At 47.9% G+C, this 22,800-nt stretch overlaps 1 protein-coding gene across 3 annotated transcripts in view; it reads right to left on the reverse strand.

Moving 5' to 3' along the window:
* Positions 1–4,688: 4,688 nt before the first annotated feature.
* Positions 4,689–22,800, reverse strand: part of LOC106809936 — a 29,213-nt gene continuing 11,101 nt past the window's right edge. For 2 of the 3 annotated variants that reach the window (XM_014813176.1, XM_014813177.1), the window contains exons 2-4: positions 17,081–18,133; positions 12,819–12,908; positions 4,689–6,582 (exon numbers count right to left, since the gene is read on the reverse strand). In XM_014813176.1, coding sequence (XP_014668662.1) covers positions 6,169–6,582; positions 12,819–12,908; positions 17,081–18,094 — 1,518 coding nt within the window. In that variant the 5' untranslated portion in view covers positions 18,095–18,133 and the 3' untranslated portion in view covers positions 4,689–6,168. Of the gene's footprint in view, positions 6,583–12,818; positions 12,909–17,080; positions 18,134–18,731; positions 18,941–22,800 lie in introns of those variants that run through there. The other variant, XM_014813175.1, reaches the window with a different exon arrangement.

Consider the following 22,800-nt stretch of genomic DNA (forward strand, 5'->3'; position numbering starts at 1 on the left):
CATATAGACTGGTGTAATAGAGTCGACAGTTCGACAGGTTCCAGACGCTACACTACGTGAGTGTAGCGATATGCCGGAGTAAAGGTGGCAAACGGGTACCAGTCTAATATGCCTCTAGATTCGGCGTTCGTTGCGCCGTCTATCGCAAGACATATGTATTACCCTCATCAACAACAACAAACAAAGAAGAAACTAGAAATTCGTTTATTACGGCAAAGAAAGCGCGCCGAATAACGAACTTCGAATTGGAAGCATTTCTAAGAAATGTCGAGCTCCCTGGTTAGTCAAACCGATCGTCGAATGGCCAGAACTCCTCAATTCAGCGAAGTTGATGCTTGCGTTATATATGTAAACCGTGTAAGGTGAAGGAGGGGGCAGCAACGTTGTGTTAGAGCGCCGCTAGCGGCGTTGGCGCGCTTCGCGCGGATATCCGGCTGCAGAATGTCAAGAGCTAATAATACCTCTGTATTATTACCTGGTATTATTGGCTCTTGATAGTATCAAGAGCGTATTAAGAAGGTCTTCTTAATACGCTCTTGATGGTATATAGGCTACATCTCCCCTGAAGGAATACGTTCCCCCAACTCCGCATGCCATGAGGGTATGCACCCAGCCACCACCGCACGAAATCGAGAGACTTAGCAGCAAACATGGGGTATTATTAGGAATTGTGAAGAAGAATTATATATGGAATCGCAATTTATGACGACATATTCTTATTAGGAGACGATTGGGGGCGGAGTGGCGCTGTCGAGCCATCTTGAATCGATGCAGTAACAGCGAGTAACTTAGCTGGTCAGAGGCACTGAGCTCAGAGGCACAAAGGCACAGATTTCATTAATAGAGCTCAGTGGTCAGAGGCCGTGCTGCGGAAACAACCAAAGCAACACAATTATATCAAGAGCTAATAATACTATTAATAATACTATTAATAATATTATTAGCTCTTGATTATATGGAGACCCCCATACGCTGCACGATGTGCGACGAGTGAAAGAATTACCCCGTTACAGGAACGAAAGCTGTATCGTTTGTTATACGAAGGTCCTATGCTTCACGATGTGCAATTAAGTGAGAAAATGACAGAAGCGAAAGCTGTATCGTCAGGAATTTAACAAAAGGCCCTAGAATGGCCACGATGGAGTCAAGAAGACAAATAATTGGCAGCGCGGTGGCTCTTAGGTTTGCCATGTCGAAGCACATAAACTATTCATGTATACAACCTAACCTATGATAACTATATACAGTTAATGCGCGCTGGCGATATTATCAAGAGAACATTATCTAATTAACAGCAGTCATTCGCAGCCAGGCGCAATTCAGTGCATGAGTCAGCTATATTCGAGCACAAGTTGTTTCTTTGCATAACCGCACAGAGCATCGAGCAAAGTAGTTATAGTTTGCATAAACTCTTGCTCGATATTCCATTCTGGTGTGACGTGCGCGTGCGCAGATGGACGAGTAGAAAACTTCCGCCTTCATTAGAACAGCTACGAAAACTTTTTCTATTGTTGAAATCGCTATTGCGTTCTCTCTGGACGCGTTCGTAGGCTTGGCGAGGCGGTTTAATATCTCACGAGCAAACAAAGGCGTACAATATGGTAATTCATAGCAGGGCGGATTACTGGATTCCTCTAGACGCGATGTCACCGTTTCAATATACTACCACTGCTGCTACTGCTGCTATTACTGCTGCTGCTACTTCTGCTACTGCCGCTGCTACTGCTGCTGCTGCTGCTACTGCCGCTGCTGCTCCTGTTGCTGCTACTGCTGCCGCTGCTGCTCCTGTTGCTGCTACTGTTGCTGTTGCTGCTACCGCTGCTGCCGCTGCCGCCGCTGCTGCTGCCGCTGCCACTGCCACTGCTACTGCTGCTGCTGCTGCTGCTGCTGCTGCTGCTACTGCTCCTGTTGCTGCTACTGCTGCTGCTGCTGCTACTGTTGCTGCTACTGCCGCTGCCGCTGCCTCTGCTAGTCGCCATTAGATATATATTCAGGCGGCGAAGAAAACATGGGGATACTGGTTGCGAAAGCTCGGTGATATATGGTATCACGAACAACAACAACAACAACGCGTGAGCGAACAACCGCGTGCGGGTCGGGTGATTTTTTTTAAAACTCACTGCGCGTTAGTTTTACACCGTTCTGCGGCGCTGCAGACGATGATCATGCTGGCGGGTGTACAAGAGTCCCTTTATATTAGAGTCCCTCAATATAAGTACTAGAGTCCCTCAATATAAAGGGACTCTAGGGTGTACATGATCACTGATGTCGGCGCTGCGCATGCGCAAACCCGCACCGCAATACATGCAAAGGACAGAAAGATGCGATAAGATATGACTACTAGGCACTTTAATTTAATTTTTTAGGGTTAGGGTTAGGGTTTAGTTTAGGTTTAGGGTTTAGGTTAGGTTAGGGTTAGGTTTTTTTTTTAAGTGCCTAGTAGTCATATCCTAAGTGCCTAGTAGTCATATCCTAAGTGCCTAGTAGTCATATCATATCGCATCTAACTGCCGGGTGCGCAATACATCGCCGCTGGAGAGACGCCGTAATTCCACGCGAGATTTACTCGGCTAACAGAAATTTCAACTCTGTCGTACGTAGGCGGTCTCCGCAGAAAGAGGAAACGTCAGTCAATTGGATTTCGCGATTCTTCGTGCGCGGGTGGATGTGTGCGCGCGTAGCAGAGAGAGAAGTATGAATGAATATCACCGTGACAGCATGACAGCTCGCAGCAATCACGTTCCCAACCACCCGGCGTGTAAGTGGAGTGGAGTAAAAAGTTTCTTCCGAATAGCCTTCACATGATGTCAATCAAATACGTCACTCGAAAACAAAACACACGAACGAACAGCGACTTGTTTTTTTAAAACTTTAAAAATATTTTATTGTTTTAATATTCGGGACTTTTTACAAGACAATAAAACTTTGTACAAGGACGACGCCGACGACGTCGGCATCGCGCCGTCGTCACCTTTCGTTCTATAAAACACGGACGCACGTAATTACCATGCGCTCATCACGAAATCTTTACACAATCAACGCGCTCTTCCACGCGAGCACCTAACCCCCTATATCTACTCTGTGCACCACGCTCAGGATTTCCCGGGAATTATATCCTTATACGGGAAGCCAGTCTCATGTTCAGACCTAGCGACATCCCTTACACAGGCGTAGCCACAGTTCTACGCGAATCGACCCCCCCTGTGAGGTCAATAGATCTCGTATTGCAATCAAACGTTAGGAGAACATCGCTGTACACACGCACTCGCTTATTCACGAGTCTAAGCACGAATCGTCCGTCATCCAGTCACATATATATAGAGAGCGAGAAAGGAAAAAATCTGTACACTACTTATTAACAATTCGCGTCACCGCGACAACCCTGAATCTATGTGATCAACAAATACGACAGCCCCTGTAGCAGGGCGGACGGCCGATGCACGCACGCACACTCACGCACGCGCGCGCGCCGCGTGGCACCTTGAAATATGAATCACACACGTGATCCACGGACCCGGACAGCACACATGTTGGAGCGAGCCTATCAGAGTACCCTCACCCTCCCCCTCCCCCTCCCTCCACCCCATCTACGCACTCCCAACGCTATACAGGCCCATATTGATACCGTTTTTTCGGAGCGATACTAGCTTAATACTAGTCCACCGCTGTCTAAGGTGACCCACACCTTAGACCGCCTGTATCAAGTCGTGTCGCATGCAAACGCACTCGCTCCGCGCGCACATACACACATCATATACACGAATATCATACAGGTACACGGAGAGAGTGCGTGCACACGCCGAGGATTTGATCCTGGGGTGACCTAGACAGCGGATTAGATGTTCGATCACCGTGAGCCCCCTGTGTAAACTCACGCCCTGGCCACACTATCATGTCAGTCGCCGCAATCTTTGGCCCAAATAATTCCTCAAACAGCACACCCCGCATGTAGAGTAAGAGCGTACCCGACATTTCGGCAAGGTCAGCGAAAGTCGTCTGCTGCATCGAGTGCTTGTTCGTGGAGCAGCAGCGGCAGCGGCAGCAGCTTGTAATGTGTGTCTATGTATGAACGCAGATGAAACGAAATATCGCGGGCTTCGGTTATAATTAGTATAGCGGTTCCGACGTAGAATGGGAGCCATTTTTACGTTTTTTTCTTGTTCGGCAGATGGGAGACTGTCCGGGCGGCTATAGCGTGTGTTGAGTTAGCTATAGGCTACAATTACAAAGCGGTTTTCCTCTAGGCACTCTCGCACACGCACACACACCCCACCCGCCCGCAGGAAAGCACACACACACACGCCCCCCCCCCACCCACACCGCCGCCGCAAGGCCCACACGCACACGCACACGCACACGCACACGCACACGCACACGCACACGCACACGCACACGACCACACCCACGTACAGTCGCCCGCCCAAAGACTCGCACGCATGCACATGCACCCACCCGCTCACAGACGTATTCCGCACGCACAAAACTGGCCGATCAACAATTGCCATAGGCTGCGATGAGATCATGTTTTTTTGCGTTTTCTGCATTTTTACTCGCTCACTCACCTACATACTGTATAGTTAAGTATTTCGCACGCGGCGTAGCGCACACCCAGCCGGATTATATCACCCACTCCAAGACCCATCCTTTGTCGTCACACGGGTTCAAAATGCCAATGCGAAAACAATGAATTAGATGAGTCATTATAATTCACATGTCTATATCACCTACATATACCGCTAGAAAATGCAAATGCACAGCGAAGCTGAATCGAATCCAGCATAAACGTCCAACACGTCCCCCGCGCCCCTCTTCCCCACTAACGTCCCCACCGGTAACGACACGTTAATTTTACCCTCCCCCCCCTTATTTCTTTCTTCGCCATGCGACGCGACGGAGCGACAACTGATGCGCGCGACACATTACGTCTAAGTCTCTAACCTCGAGCGCGCGCGTTTCACTCTCCGAGTACGCGGCCATCCATCCGCATCTCTCCCGCTAACTCTTGTCAACTCTAAGCCCCGGCTGTCTCCTACACGCGGGGCAACAATGAGATTCGGCACAATGTCGCGCGGGGGAGGAAGCATCTCCCCCCCCACCCCACCTTCACAGTTGAAGGATAAAACAGGGTTGAACGAAGAAAACACATCATCATACAGGGTGCGGCGCAACAAAAAAAGCTTACACATCCAAGGGGCTGCCTTTCTATTATATATAAATGTATATATATATATATATATATATACACATATACACGTGTGAATTTAATTTTTATATACATAGTCAAGCGAACAGCAGCAGTCAGCCGCCCTGCACCGGTCAGTTCAAACTGATGATTGTGTTACAATATGACTCGTTTACTGCAGACAGCTAAAATTGCTGCCCCCGGTTCTTTGGCAAATGGATTGTAAGGATTTACAGTGTCTTGATGCGTATGTGTGTGCGTACGTGCGTTTATGTGTGCATGCATGCGTGCGTGCGTGCGTGACTTTGAGCTGCACATACTCGGAAAAAGCAGCACCCAACTGCATTTTCGACGCGTTTCGTTAAACCCAAAACAACCTCCATCGCCCATCGCCACTTTTGAACACCGGCATCGACTAGCCGAGACTTCAATTTCGCTTCAACACAGAAAAAAAATAATTTAAACGTGGAACGAACTGCGACGCCAACGCACGTCGCAGCGAGACGGGCACCGATTACAAATGAGGTACGTCTTCGACTTCCACACCAAGGAGGCGGCACGGGAGGCGCCGTGTCGTCGGCCTCTGAGCAAGCCCAACTCCCGAAGAACACACGAGGTCACTCAGCTAATGCACGGCATTAAAAAAAACTCCAACTGTAACCCCGGAACAGAACCCAAATGCACCTTCTTGCCACGCATGCGGGGAATCGCACCGGCGACGCCCTCCTTCCGGGACGGCCGGGCCGCTGCGGCAGGTGGAGGCGCCCCCTAGTGAGATCCCTGCATCGCGCAAAACCGCAAGCTGCATCGAGCCGGTGCAGCTCCCCCTACCCTCCAACGCGCGGCCATGCCGTGATCACAGTAATGCTTATTCTAGTACCAGCTGACGTTTCGCCCGTACAAATTCGGCAATCCGCCTCCCCTCTCGCGCGCCGCGGGAGAGAAAGCGGGGGGGAAGATTAGCCGGCGAGGAAGGAGAATGTTCGTCAGACGTTCACCGGGCCCTTCTCGCGCGGCGGCAGTTCCTTCGCGTCCTTGCGCGACGCCGGCTGCACCTTGCCGCCTCCGCCTGCGGCGTCCTTGGTCTTATCGTACTCGTAGACGGTCCACGTGTGGTTGATGCCAAAGAACTTCACGATGAGCTTGTAGACGGTGTTCTTGGCCTTCACCTGAACGTACATCGCCGTGAAGAACGCGCCGAAGAACAGCACGCCGCACGCGAGCGTCAGCACCTCCTCGCGCGTCAGCTGCAGGTCGTCGCTGGACCGCTGGCCGCCGTCCTTCTTGAAGCAGAGGATGAAGGACGTCGCGCAGCCGATCATGATCACGATGCAGAAGATGAAGATGCCGTGCAGGATCTTGTCGCGCCGCGACACCGACGGGAACTGCCACTGGTTGGTCTGCAATGGACGAAGCAACGACGTCTCACACACCGATCAACATTTACAGCGAGCACGCGAGCTCGCTTTGCGACATTTTAAGTACGAAAAATAGTAACGTTAAACCTTTCAAGAGGGACTTAAATGCGAGGAACGCATCACAGCGAGCTTACTTTATCAGTTTTGATTACAAAAATGTTGTTTAACTTATAAAATGGACTCTAATGCAAGGAGTGTATTACAATGAACTTTTAATTACGTAAACACCTAATATATATCTATACAAACATCTATATGATATCTATCCATATCCATACAAACTATATATCTAATCAATATAAAGAGTTAAATCTATACAGGTCACTCAAGGCAAACTAGAGGTATCATGCATTAGAGAGACTACAGAAACCTAGGCAACAGAGAAGAAGCTATTGCTTATATTTTTCTATTCCTTTCCAAAGAATGTGTTGCAGCAGTCATGTACACGTGGCGTTACATTACATTACGAGTACTTTACCGCACAACGAAATTTACCCACTTTAATTAGGTAATGTATCGCACGTGATTGTAACACTTGAAAAATAGTGACATGTATTTCTTTCACGAAAATTCCACTGTATATAACATGCACAGGGAAAAGTAAGCTCGTACTTACTACAAGTAAGCATCTTTTGTCAAACTTGCATGAATATCGGGCTCATGCCGAAAGAGGCGTATATTACACTGTATAACTGCCTGGCACTCAGGGAAGGTGTCCTTTACAGACAGGGGCACTTTGTATAGAGCTGTCAGCTAACACAGGCTTGACTGCAGATGCAAGTACGTGCTTGCTATTTCCCACTAATGTTATATAGCGGAATTTAAAGCCGCACAATGCGCATCCAAATGCTAATTTCTCCAGTACTAGACTAGCAAATACTTCGTGGCATGCATAATCACACTACCTTATGACAAAATAAACTCTAGTTCCTCCCATTTCACTGCGCGTTTGCTTAAAACCCACAAGAAAGAGGTGAGAAAACTGGCATTCTGGCGTCAACGCCGACTTGTTTGCCAAACAATTTAGCCTCGAAGTGGTTAGGTGACGTCACATGTTTTTATCTTTGCTACACCCGTGCCGCGGTGCTGCACGGTTGCTTGGGAGAGCAACGCAAAACTGTCAACAACATCGGAGGTATTTTTCAAATACCTTTTATAAGACAACGCGCAGTGAAATGGGAGGAACTAGAGTTTATTTTGTCATAAGGTAGTGTGATTATGCATGACACGAAGTATTTGCTAGTCTAGTACTGGAGAAATTAGCGTTTGGATGCGCATTGTGCAGCTTTAAGTGTAAGAAAAACGTGCCATTAACTTCTTTTGCGTAACAATCACTATTTCTCATATATATCATTTATAGAGACAAATACTATATTCGTGAAATTCAGATTATCCTCTCGCGTTGACAAGCCAAAGGATGGTCACATGATGCATGGCCACGGTGATTTGTCAACCTTTATGTGACCTATGTCATGTACTGTCTATTCTGCGGCGGAACTAGAATCCTGACAAGTAGCCAGTAATCTCGGCCTGTACTGATTCGAGTATATCCTGCCTCTAGCGAGTTACCCCGACCTGCAGACGCGGTGACACAAATATATTTCACTTTATCGCTACTCGGCTAATATTAGCCACTGCAATCGCATTCAGAAATCTACCCGACTCAGGCTTGACGAGCACGCATATTCCAATCCACGAAGACGAGTATATGACAACTGTGTTGCAATTAATCAAAATCCTTTCCGCGATGGGCTTCGGACAACAAGCCGCTTTACAGTTGCGTGATGGAAATTACTTGATCATGAGAAGGTTAAATGAGAAGGTCACGCACAAAGCAGCAGCAGCAGCAGCAATAGTAATAGTAGCAGTAGCAGCAGCAGCAATAGTAGTAGTAGTAGTAGCAGCAGCAGCAGCAGCAGCAATAGTAATAGTAGTAGTAGTAGTAGCAGTAGCAGCAGCAGCAATAGCAGTAGTAGCAGTAGTAGCAGCAGCAGCAGCAGCAGCAATAGTACTAGCAGTAGTAGTAGCAGCAGCAGCAGTAATAGCAGCAGCAGTAGTAGTAGCAGCAGCAGCAGCAGCAGCAGCAGCAGCCGCCGTAGTAGCAGCAGCAGTAGTAGTAGCAGCAGCAGCAGCAGCAGCAGCAGCAGCAGCAGCAGCAGCAGCGGCAGTAACAGCAGAAGCAGGAGTAGCACTAGCAGCAGAAGCAGGAGCAGCAGCAGCAGCAGCAGCAGCAGCTACGAACACCGCTATCGTCACGTATCATAACCTTTGCGCTAAGCGCTCATCTACAAAGCTAATCCGTCTCCGCGTGACGACGACATTGCGTCATTGCGCGCGCGAACCACTCTCGACGCAACAACATAATCGTCAACATAGTATTCATTGCAAAACCCTTGCTTTAGGATGCAGCTAAGAGAGGTGAATTCGAGTACAGGGGACTTGTTACGTGTTAGCCTCACGAACGCCAGCACCGGGGGTTCACCGAGAAGTCACCGCGGGTTATTAATGTACTAGCAGGCTGGCACGCAGAGCCGCTATTGTCACTGCTTCCTATTACTTACATACACACATATATTCACACGTGTGTCATCGTTACCAGTTTCGAAGGCCATCTAGCTGCCAAATGAACCAACTCTCCCCTCGAGGCAAATAGGAAAAAAACAACGACAAAAAACTGTGACGAACCTTGGATGCCCGCCGTCCAAGGCATGACGCCAAAGTAAGACCTCGCGAGGAAACAAATTGGAATTTCCACCCCAGCCAAAATGCATACCCCTCGCCCCTCCCCGGCCGCGGAAACTTCGAGCCGGACGGGGCCGCAGCGTACGTCAGCGCGAGAAATCGCTCGCGATCGCCAAGGCAACGAGCGCATCTTCCCCGGAGAAGAAACGAGGGCAATTTATGGTGGATTTCGTCGCTGTCGGATCGCGGACGTACGTGTGTTCTAACACTGATGCGAAGTGTCGCCGTGCTTATCTGCAATGTCGAAACGCGCGCTAGCCGACCGCTGCGGGCAGGTGGCCGGCAACTATTGGCACCATGGAAACGGGTTCGAGGGCACGTAAAGACGCACGTAAAGAACAGGAAAGCGGAAAAATGTTCCGCGACGACGCGTATTCCTGAGAGTGACCGAACCGTGGCTAAACACAAGCTTCCCTACCCGGCACCGACGGGAACAGGACCACTAGCCATAATAGCACGGTCGCCAGAGTGGAGCTGACCCGGATGTTTACAACTATCGGCTAGTGAGCATGATCACTGCCTCTCTCTCTCTCTCTCTCGTCCCCTATTTTGCCCTTGAACTGCGGATCACCCGCACATCAACAATAGCAGCCAAAACAACTGCCGAGAAACGCCCCTAGGGGCGACCGCCGTTCACGTGTTCTCTCAGATAGAACGCAGCCAGCAGATCGCCTGACTGCCGCCCGATCACGTGATACGACCATATTCGGGTTCGCGTATTTTTTTTAAACGCCAAATGTGCGTCCATATAAATAAATCTCTTTGAGTGTAGTCATGTATTTAACTGCTCATTCCTGTTTCTAACTCTTCGCTGCCATTATCAGACATCTACGCCCGGCGGCAAGCGATTCTCTCGCCGTCTTTGTGCCGCAAATGGAAGACTCGACGCAGGAAAGGAAAGACACTTTTCCAACACAAATAAGCACGCACAACAGGTTACGGAAAACCGTATTGCAGGCCAGGCAACACGGATGCGGAGCGGGGGGGGGGAGCGTGGGCGGAAAAGACGCTAACACGCTAAATAGCTAATCCATCTCACTCTCGCATCACGACAGCAAACGCTCGCCCATTAACTAATTGCGTGAGCGAAGTACGGCGACCGGGATGCCTGTGTACGCAGGTTCCCGCGCGCGCGGACCAGTCCGCTGATTGGCTGCGATATTAGCCATGCACGCACCGTTACCATGAATCACGATGGAGCACACGCACGCACGCACGCACGCACACGCGCACAGTAGCGAGGTACCAGGTGCGTGTGTATGAATGATCGAATTGATGCAACCGTGGCAGTCAACAACAACGCATCATCGCTGCAGCTAGCTCTAGAACTATAGCCCTTCGCTCTGCCACAGGCCTGTGGCAGAGCGAAGGGCTATAGTTCTAGAGCTAAGCTGCGGCATGTACCGTAGCTCGAGTGTCGTGTTTTTCCCAGCGAAACGTGCCAGAGTAGAGCCTGGACCTCGAAGAGAACGCCAACTACGACCTTAGTACATAGCCTTCTAACTCTCCAAAAACCTAACCCGGATTCCTACTCCTAATCCATAACTGCTGTTATGGACTTTTAACCTCAACCATATTATTATTATAAATAATAACTCACAACCCTGGTTTCTAATCGTAATCCTAATTTCTATAACCGCTGCTACAGACTATAGACTCCAGCCAACGCGACTTCCACTCCATTTCAATGATCACGCAGGCAACTTCGTGCTAGATATATTATCATTCTTCAAGTAAGGCACTTGTAACCAGGGCGCACTCTGGCTGGCTCTGACACTGCTGCTAGTGCCGATTTACAGGAGCATTCCTTTCCCTGTGCGCGTCTACCACCAGGGTCGCCGTACCTAACCAACCACACGCTTAACTGTGGCCAACAGATGGCGCGGCTGGGAAAAAGGAGGGAAGGACCGTGGGTGAGAGTGAGAACGAAGGATTTTCAAGGTTACTTCCCAACGCTCGACTTCTGAAGAACATGCGTCATGCGTGTTTAGTTAGAAACTCAATATTTTCAACGCGGGATGTCTTAAGGCACTTGCCAGACAGGGAATATCCATCCGATCTAGCCAGGCCAGCACATTTATATGCCATGTTAAAATACACCTGCCCACAGCTTCAGTTGCCCGGAGCTCATTATCTCTGTGCGAAACAGAGCACACTCGCACCACGTGTAATTTAGAGTGAATTGAAAGCTACAATAGGCGTACATATATATAGACAGCGCCGATGCTTCTGCCCAGGTCATACAGAATAGTGAGAATACATTACGGAATTGCAAGACACAAAGAATTCAACCTAGATTTTTCACACGCCGAGATTTCATGCGTAATAACACACCCGATCGCACGACTTCTAGGCAAGCGAAAATTGAATAAGAATCACTCAGTAGTCGCCAATTTCACTCAACCGAAAGAATCCGGACAGCAAACTGCTGCAAACAGATTTGCACTAATATCTAAAGACCCGGTTTGCCACATTTCCCGCGAGGCATTGTGATGCAAAGGAGTGCAAGTGAAACCGGGATGCACTCTACGCAAAAATACATCTCCCCATGCAAAGCCAGCTGGAAACACCAGCGAGCCAATCAATATCAGCTGGGTTTGAATCCTGCCCTCCCACTCCCGCATTTGACAATCGATAGAGGAAGTAAAATGGGACGACCATAGATGAGGCAGCAGTGCTGTTGCTAGGCAAATTGTGGGGGCCCATAACTGCAGCAGCAGCAGCAGCTGCAAACCAATTGCTGACTCAATCAGCAGCAATTCTCCCTCTCAGCTGTTAATCCCAGGTGACCCAGTTGCCACTGCCAAGCTACTAGGCTACTTCTTAGGGTACGTGTTGAGACCAGGGTTAGCGATTGCAATGTAAACCGCCACCACATGTAAGAGCTAACCCGTTGGCTTCATGTTCCCATAGTAGGCACCAACACATCAACACAGACAGAGAGAGATAGTACCTTTAAACTGTTAAAAGGGGACTCTGTGTTACTGTGTCATGGCTATTGCATTATATAGCACGCAATCGACATGGCTGGCCCCACACAGAACTGACCTTCCAAGAGATTTTGAGCATTGGCAAGTAATAATAATAAGCGACCACACTGTAGAGCACTATATCACTAGCTCACCACTTTTAACTGCTGCACCCAAGGCCTAACAGATTTATCAGCCAACGCGGCTTTCCCTCAGCTACATTATTCTAAGTAGAGAACCAGCCTACACTAGGCACTAGGCTTTACGTGTGCCTAGCCTCATGACTTTTTTTTAGAAATGCATGTCGGTGTTTTTCAACGTGTTAAAAATGTGGTTGTTCACAAGCAGATCTTTTTTGTGTTTGTGTGAGACACAAGAATGTGTTAGTTGCAGAGTTAAGTGTCTAAAGAGAAGCACGATGCTGAGAAAAAACATGCACGCATGCATGCATGCACAAATGCGGCGATGTATGTTAGAGCAGCTCTGTTTATAGACAGTAAGACTCACCCGAAACTTCTTGTGTCTTTGGTACGGATAGTTGCAAAGCTCACATGACGGCTGCTTCTTTGAACGCTTTGCAATAATCTGTAACCATTTCTGCAAGAGAAACAATAAATCACATTTAGAAAATCATACACGTTTGCAATTTTCTGTAAAGGAATTATATTTTCAAAGCCATTATTGCTTTAGGAAATTATAAATGTACATATATATATATATATTACAGTGCTCGAAATAAGCGTTGTCCGGTTGTCCGAGACAACTAGAATTTGCGCCGGACAACCTAACCAGTCTGAGACATTGTCCGGTGGACAACCAAGAAACCCTATCTCTAACCCTAACACTAACTCAAAACCGACTCAGCTATCTTATATACGCGTGGTACCCAATTAATCTATGGTGTATAACCTTTTGCTTTCAATATTTTGCATCTGAACTGACAATCAATCCCATGCAACCAACTGGTATAGGCTACCTGGCACAATAATGTTCAGTTTCATACTTCAAATCCGAGTGTTTTCTAGCTCATCAAGAAATCTTAATCGTGAATTAAATCGTGAATCAATATAAAAAATATGGACAGCTGCTATTTCCGAACACTGGTATATATCATATGTCAGGTTTCTGATGTATGAGAGTCGACTCGATTTGGAACCCAGCAACCAGCAAGTTTCCAAAATTTCTGGGGGAGGACCCCCATACCCCGCCGCCTGTTTTTCACCCACCCTCCTTGGAATCCTAGACCCCGCACTGAACAATTACATATTTTGGGAGCAGAGAACAATGAGCAAAAATGCCGCCTTTTCGCATGGCGCCAGAAAACAAAGATTGCAGAGGCTGAGAGGTAGGGCGAGCCGTAGGGTGTGGAGAGGGAGGCGGAGGAGCCAGTGAATATTAAGGTCATCCACTATTTTGCGCAGTTCGCCTGTTTTGGCCCCCCTTGTTAAAAAATCCTGGCTACGCCACTGTTTTGGGTGTTTTCTCGATTATATTATTATGTGATTGAAAATAGGAGATTTGGGAATTTTTTTTGGACAATCAGAAATTTGTTGCGGACAACCGCGATTTTGATGCCGGTGTTTTCCGCGGGACAACCACATTTTTTTTCTTATTTCGAGCACTGTATTATATGTATACACCGTACACGTGACACATATGAATGCGATATAACAACTGACCATGATATGACCACAAATGACCGTGAAAGCACATGACCCATACAGAAAGAGACATGGTAATTTATATATCATATCTAGATATAAGCCGCGTTCACACGTAGGAAGAAATCCGGTATTTAGCGTTCACACGAGGCAAAATGCGCGGTCCAAGAAATACGGTATCTAAACAGATCCGGTATTTGATGTAAATACGCGGCTTCCAAGACCCCGAATAATTTGCCGTGCTTGAGAAATACCGGATCTCTTGGACCGCGCATTTCCTCGTGTGAACGCTAAATACCGGATTTCTGAAGCCGTGTATTTTATAGACTGGTCCGCGCTTGACAGTTCCAGTGTAACGCGAGTGAAACTGTCGAGCGCGGACGCGTCTACGTATTTTATCGACAGTTGGTGCGCATTGCAATTGTTTATTTCACATTGTTTGCTTGATTGTTACTAAGCAGCTCGCAGCTCGCAAATACCGTATTTCTTTAGCCGCGAATCAGCGTGTGAACGCTCGGCCGCGTATTTGTCTCAGATTCGGTATTTCATAAATACGAGGTCTCGTGTGAACGAGGCTATAAGTATAATCAGTCACAAAGGTAACAGCTGCTTGTAGAGATGAAATTATTCACGTATTGTCATAGACACAGTCAAACCTGTATATAACTATAAGGATCATTCGAGAGAAATGACAAAGATGTCTTTTATAAACAGGTATGTTCCACAGAGAAATAATGGAAGTACCTTCACTCTATAACTGCCACTGAAGGATATGCAAATTGTCATTTATAGACAGGTGTTCGATCTAATAAGGGTTAATATAGATTTTAAAACAGGTCTGACTGCATAGGTGCAGAAGAAGCTGGTGTGTGTTCGTCTTTCCAACGAAATTACATGCTGCTATTTAAGGATTTTTACACATTGCTTTAGGAACTCGAGTGCATGTGATGACACACATGTATATAATGGTGGGGGGGGGGGCGTGAAATTAATACATTCGCGATAAATGATTAACTGTAACACTTGATATATTATTATATATATGTATTATATATATATACACCCAGCAACCGCACACGATTATCGCCATTTATGCAAGTCGCACAGCACTGCGGAATTATGAACGAAATACTACATCCATGCAGGCATGGATGGATATAAGCAGCATCTGTCGCTACTGAACAACGGAGCAAAATTGCTCGCATGCGATTGGCTGATGCAGCATCACCAGGTTCAATTCGGCTGCGCCTGCGTGCGCTGACCTGATTATAGTTTTTTGCCGTTTCCTATTTTAAAATAATATCAGAGCGGTTATCGACACTAAACTGAGTCGAACTTAAGACCTATAATTAGCACTGCCTACTGAGTACTAGTATACAGTTTTATAGCAATATATGATGTATATTTCTGAAATCTTATGCAATTCCTACCATTTAATAAAGATTACTAAAAAATGAATGTGAACATATTTTAGAATGTGTTAAATGAATGTACAGTGTGAGTTATGTTTTTTAGAGATCTCTTCAGGCTATACATAACTACATGTAGATCACACTATATTATAATCAGAGATGACGTGATCAACAGAAATAGCCATCACAAAGGAGGCTTGTGAGCTGTGAGGCAGCACCCGGTACTGCCGCCGAGAGTTTCTCTCTCCCTCTCTCTCTTTATCTCCCTCTCTCTCCTTCTCCTTTCCACCTACTATGATATCGCTCTACAATATCCCTCTCTTTACGAGCTCTTTTATTCCTCGTTCTGTTATCTCACTCTCTCTCTCTCTCTCTGCTTTCTTTCCCTTCCCTCTCCCCCTCCCTGCTGCTGTACTGAGCAACTATATTCAGAAGTCATCATGAAATCTGCACGATCATAGTTTCGACCGAGCGAGCAAGGCACTGGGTCTCGCAACCTGCCTCGTGGCCGACGATTCTCCACCACGCAGCACATTCACTCGCATCACAGCACATCGTACATGTATGCCCTCCTGGCCAGTTAGTTATTCAGCATTGGCGCTATCGACCGGCCGACCATGCATGCAGCCCTGAGAACAGAGAGCGTAGCGTGTAGGAGGTACCGCTGCCCCTACGCGCATTGCTGCCAGCTGAGCTCACTCTGTGGCTCTGCTCCCGGCCAATCGCAGAGCCGCGTTGCACCGGCTCAGCTGTTGCTGGGCAGGCAGTCAGCTGTTTCGCAAGAGCAGGTAATGACGAACGGGGGAAACGCTTGTAACACGCACCTACCTACACGACGCCGGGATATAGCGAATGCTAGTTACAAGGTATACGCCTCGCCTTCTCTGTGTGCTGTTCGTGCTTTGTGTGCTATTATTACGACTCGAATGTTCACCGTACTTTTCCAAGAAGGCCCGTCTAAGCATCCCGTACCATTTCCCTCTACCGAACAACGACCAAGCCACAGGCACTTGAAGCGTTTCAATAAAATATAATGTTACTAAATACGAAATCTATTTACTTAGTACAAAATTCTTAATGTTTCTATACTATAGCCAGGCCTACTCTCTTTCACCTACGGCTACACCGCCGATAGTTTCCAACCACTGCATTACCGGCTGCCATTGCTCTCGCGGCGCGACTGTTGCACGCTTGCACTAATATAGAGAACTATCGGGGGTGTAGCCGTAGGTGAAAGAGAGTAGGCCTGGCTATAGTATAGAAACATTAAGAATTTTGTACTAAGTAAATAGATTTCGTATTTAGTTAGCATTATATTTTATTGAAACGCTTCAAGTGCCTGTGGACCAAGCCTCCGTTCAGGAAGCGTTCCAATAAGAAATGACATTACCGTTACTATCATGTACGTGTGTATTCGTGTGAACTAGAGCACTTCTACCATTAGTACCGTACGCAACTACTACTAACTACGGTCGCATGTACTAAGGACTCATGACTTCGGTCATGAACTTTGAGTCATGACAGTAGTAACTACTGTCATGACCCGAAGTTACCGGTGGCAACACGCACACACACGCACTCGCACAGATGCACGCATCCAGCAACACACATTCCCATAACTCACAGTCTCACACACACCTGCCGACATACACAGACACACGCACACACATGCACACACCCACCTGCACACACTCACCATCAGGCACGTGTAATGGACGTGCTTCATCGTGCCCGAGCACCGGCACGGCGTGATCAACGCCTCGCGGTCGTCTCCCGGAAACAGGCAGATCCTACAGATGGGCACCTGCGACTGGTTGATGATGATGCCTGGCCCCTGAGGACATGAGATGCTGCCGACGCGGCCCGTCTTGGCACCGTATCGCGGATACTCCACCTCCTCCGCCTTGTCGGCGCGGCGACCCACCTCCGAGTCGTCGGAGATCTCGTCCTCCGTGTTGGCGCCGTCGCCGATGTAGAAGCGCACGCTCGGCCGGTACATCGCCGTCTTCTTGCCGAGGATCGAGTCACTGAAGTGTCGCTTGGTGGCGACCTCCACCTCGACCTTCATCACGTGCTTGTTCAGCGACACAGAGCTGCCCTCGCGCTCGATCGACATCGACATGTCCGTCTCGTCGAAGAACGTAGTCGTCGACTCGTCGAGCTCCACGTTGTTCTCGCGCTCATCCCGCTGTTCAGCGAACAGCAGCGCCCAGATGTTCTCCTGGGATGGGCTGCGATGGAGGCCCGGTGCGCGTGGCGCCATCGCGTGGGCGATGAGCTCGAGCGTCGCGCCGCCGTCGTCGCAATCGTCGGCAACAATGCGCTCTGCGCTCGGCGTGTGCGTGCACACGGCGCCCTCTCCTGACGCTTTGCGGCAACGCTGGTCATGTTCAAGCGCAAGATGCTTGCGGACGGCGGCGACCGGATTGGTGGCGCCCCCTGTCCGCGACGGGGACGGAGGCGCCATCTCCAGGCGGCAGTCAACGGCGATCTGCTCTCTCAGTTCGGCGCGCGAGAACGGCGTTATTGCGGGACTGCCGGGGCCGGACGAGTGGACAGCGGCCAGCAGGGGCTGCGTGTTGTCCGAGCTGTCTGAGCCGAGGCGCTTGGTGCGAAACTGCTGCTCGATCAGCGGCACCTTACCCGCTGCGTATCTGCTCTCCATCGCCACCGGGCAGTCCCTCTCGCCGTACTCAGCCGCGCCAACCATGTTTGCTTTCGAATGCCCGCTACTAGAGGCCCATCAAACCTGTGACAGAAAAGCAAAATATTACTCGCGTGCGTGCGAAGAGAAACAACGCAGGTCGCCGACAAAGTCTCAGCAAATTTTGTTTTGCGCTAAGAGCGAGTCTTTGATTAACGGCACGGACTACGACACTGCAAGTCATAGCACTACAAAAGCCGTATAACAGAACACGGGAAGCTAGTTCTACACCAGTCGTATGGCAAATAAACAAAACTCAATATATTCGACATTACTAAATAAAGTTAGTCTACTTATGTGGTAATAGCACCTGTGTGCCACGTCACGTTTTACGTCATCGTACAGAGTGAAATATTCGTAGGTCTTTGCTTGCAATTCAAAACCTCAGAAACCGGCACAGTAGCAATATGCGTGGCATTGCACTTACGAGCATTGAATACGTAATATAAAATGTTCCAATACCGTACATTTGCTACGACTTACATAACCGATTCAGGCGATTGTCCTACACCGGCGTAATGTACCGGCCGTAATGACCGCTGACGCCGCTACGTTCTACGACATCTACTTTACGATATTTACACCGCCGTACATACGTTATAGATGCAAATAAAACGATAAAACCATTCTACAAAATGCTCACCAAATTCTCCTACGCCTAGGAGTGCACGGTAACCGACGCTACGTGAATTGCATCATCTCAAACTCGCTCGCAGATCGCGCAATACAGCTGGCGGCGGCAGTAGCAGCAGCAGCAGCTAAGCGCCGGACAACTACTACCAATGCGTATCCAGCGCTCTACTGATTCCGTGTGTGCGCAGCGCACAACCAGGCACAACCCAACACGTCTGCCTATGGGTCATCACCCTTCATCGCCTGACGTTGCTCGGCGCGACACCACGCGGGAAGAACCAAAAGCTTTTGATAATAATAAATTATTAATATATAAATTAACAACCACCAGTGGAGATAGGAACGTTCTTATTTGATGGGTTGCCAAGTACTGATATTATTACTAATTTGTAGTATTGCTAGTAGCACAAACGCAGAATACGGGGTGTCATATGGTACCTTTAGCGTATGAGTCAATATTATTAATTGATAGCGAGTGGTGTTATATGACACATCGATGTATACTTTTATCTCATTCTATGATTCTAATTATATGTGCACCAAGTGGCAGTAAAAGTTCCGTACATGTACACAGAGAATTTGGCATTGAATCAATTTCACAGGAGTCACGAGATCACTAACCTTTAGCTAACCTCTGAATCCGATATCGGGCCGATATCATACGATTCACAATAGACATATATACATCAAGAAATTTTTCCAGCTATAGATATATAACCGTGCAGAATTATCTGGAATTTTGATTTATCGGTGATCAAATTACGTGTAAAAACCGATGTTATGTGCAGACCATGTGCCCGTGAGTTGCACCCAGGTACCAAGTTCTCATAATCGTCCTTTGTAAACCCAAGTTTAAAATTCGCCACACTAATTGTAAGCCAAGGTAAGCAAATTTATCATCTTTCCCAGCGTATACCGTTGAAGAGATGCAAGACCCGAAACCTGCTCACCAGAATAACACTACACGTTGCAAAACAGCAAACTCTAGAGAGCCCCACGTGGAGATGCCAGCAGATATTGCACGTGTCAGCCTCCCGCGTACATTATAACACGGCGTTACGCAGAGCAACGGTTCTTCCGCGCCATGACAAAGAGATTCGCAGCTATTTTTAGCCATTCTACCTCGCTACTCGCCGCAGCAGCCAGCAGCAGCAGCCAGCCAAGGCGCACATACTACGGACACTACGTACCGTACGTACACGCGAATAAAGCCGATGAATGCAACCGCCACTAGATTGGCCACGGGCAGGCAGGCAGGCAGGCAATGCAGGCAGGCAATGCAGGCAGGTAGGCAATGCAGGCAGGCAGGCAGGCAGGCGATCGATGCAAGTAAACGAGGACACGTACGGCAAAGTCCTTGCACGCAGAGTATATTATACCATGCGTGCGGTCGTGTGTATATAGTGGTAGCGGGGCAGTTCACGCTCTGCTGAACGCGGTTCCGTTGTATGGGATGGGAACCAAGGCGCAAGGATGTGCGAGGAAATAATATGAGCCCGACCACGGTCACTTGGACCGGTTTAATAATGAAATGATAGGGGAAAACACGAATTTTATGTACCCATTTTTTTACATTAAAAGTAAAAACTAACGGGACTAAACGTATCGTCAAATTCTTACCTGATAACATTGTTTCTCAACTAGTTAAAAATCAAAAAAACCTGGGCGATTTGATATTATGTTCTCAGCATTAAATGCTTGCTATGGGCTATGTATGAGTCACGAGTGTAAGTTCACATCGAAGAATATAGTAAAACAGGAAGTATAATGCAGCAATTTAACCATAAAAAGTGAACAGAATTACTTATATTATATTATATTATATAATATATATATATGGAAAAAGATATAGAAGGATATAGGATATAGAAAAAGTGGAAATATTTTTTTAATTTGTACTCGTTACGGTGACGTAGCCGAGTATTTTGGCTAGTTTCCTGGTTTAGTTGTGTGTTATTGATCTGAGAGCTGTTTATAAATGAACACACACACGCTCTCTATATACTGCTCGATATTATTCTGCTCTCGACCCGGCCACGTACAAGCAATTGCCACCAAAACACTGTACAATTTATCATAGTAAGATACCAGTAAGATATATGTTACCGTTAAATATATACGGTTACATATATTATATGCAAGCGGTGATCCCGAATGAAACACGCGCGCGCATGTACGGACAGCCTTTCATATATTTACAAGTATAATCAAATAAACCCGTGCGATTTATACACACGTGCCTAGACATTACTACCAGGGCCCGGCCACTGGTAGAAGTTAAATATAACGTCTTTGTGTGTGTGTCACCGTGTGCGCACCTAACGAACCCCCTGCACACGCATTCGGCGCTGCGGTCAACCACTAAATCAATCCCGCGTTCTGTCAGAGCACTTTAAATCATGCTCTGGTTCTGTGCCATCATCCTAGATACGCTCGAACTCTGGGTGACCGGCGTTATCGTAGACGGCAACCAGCGTCCTTTGTGTAGCGCCATGTTTTAACCTCTCAATGCGGCGAGCCGAGCCGCTATACCGAGTCTACAGAAATTCAACGTGTGCGCTCGATATACGAATCGCGCGAGGACATTTTACTGAAATAAACGTTAATTGCAATGAAGAAAAATGATCATTTCGTCACCGTAACGCCCGCAGAAGTCTACAATATCACGCACACACGTCACTACATCGCCAATCGATTAGCAGATCTGGAATAATAGCCATGGTAACTGCGTTCAGCGTCGGGATTGTCATTGGCCGACGCTGCGTAACCAATGGCGCGTCGGCAGGTGACCACACCCATCAACACGGCTGCAGGAGCGGGTGCGGTTTGTTCACGCAACGCTGATCGATATATCGAGGGTCGCGCTAGTACAGGCAATCAAAATAAAACACAGCTGAGGATTGCACTCGTTCGCAGACTCACCTGCACATTCTGCTCTGCATTCATTTGTTTATCCATCCGTCCGTCCACCCAGCCATCCATGCATGCATCCATCCATCCATCCAACCATGCATGCACGCATGCTAGCTCTAGAACGATATCGCCCTTCGCTCTGCCACAGGTGGCACAGCGAAGGGGCTAGCACGCATGCTATGCATGCATGCAACCATCCATCCAAGCACGCATGCTATCTATCATTGCACCCATCTATTCATCCAGCGCACTCACACACTCACACATACACACAACGACCCACCCAGCCACTCAAACATCAACCGACCCAACACGCAAACACTAATAAACAGAACGAATAATGAAAAATTAATAAGGCAGACCGTCAATAAAAGCAACAATACCTCTATGCACATATCTACACACACCATACATTTACCAAACGAAAAAGACAAGTAACACTAGAGAGCAGTTATAAGGATTTATACCTTCTTATGGACCGCGCAGCATCGTCTTAATCCAAATCAATCAACTTCTTGTCACCAATTCGTAAAAAAACACCATTAAACGTTGTCTAGAATCGAATCGACCAGCTCAACAATGATCTCCTCGTCGAGCAAAACAATCGAACGAATCCTTTCCTTGAAGCAGCAGATGATATGCAGACACATGCTAGCATACACGGGATATACGTGCAAATTCACCCGAGCCCCGACTCCTTCATGCACGCACTTTGCTCCCCAGGCCCGAACTAACGCAAGTGCAGCAGACAGCACGCCATACGCCCTCGATGCGCGAATATGAACCCGTGGATACAAAAAAAACCCCTCGGTGAAAACCCGGCCCAGCACCACCAATGTCCATACCACCACCACCACTATTCCAAGGACGGCTGGCCCTTCAGGGACCCCGGTTATAGATTACACACATAGCGATAGGAGGAGCGCGCGTGGACGAGATGCGACGCAAAGTATGCGCATGTATATAATGTAAGCGGGCAGATTGCAGATGCCACGAGAGAGAGCGATAGCGATGCGGGGGAAATGCAATCTTGGCGCCACAGTGTCGGGAGAGGTGTCACAACATACTAAGAATGGACACTGCGCGAGCTGGAATGCATGTAGAGATTAACCGTCTGCAAACGCCTGTTTCTCCGTATAAGGTGATGCCTACTTATCCCGCTTGGA

This window comes from Priapulus caudatus, unplaced genomic scaffold (assembly GCF_000485595.1).
Source record: "Priapulus caudatus unplaced genomic scaffold, Priapulus_caudatus-5.0.1 Scaffold397, whole genome shotgun sequence".
Lineage (NCBI taxonomy): Eukaryota > Metazoa > Priapulida > Priapulimorpha > Priapulimorphida > Priapulidae > Priapulus > Priapulus caudatus.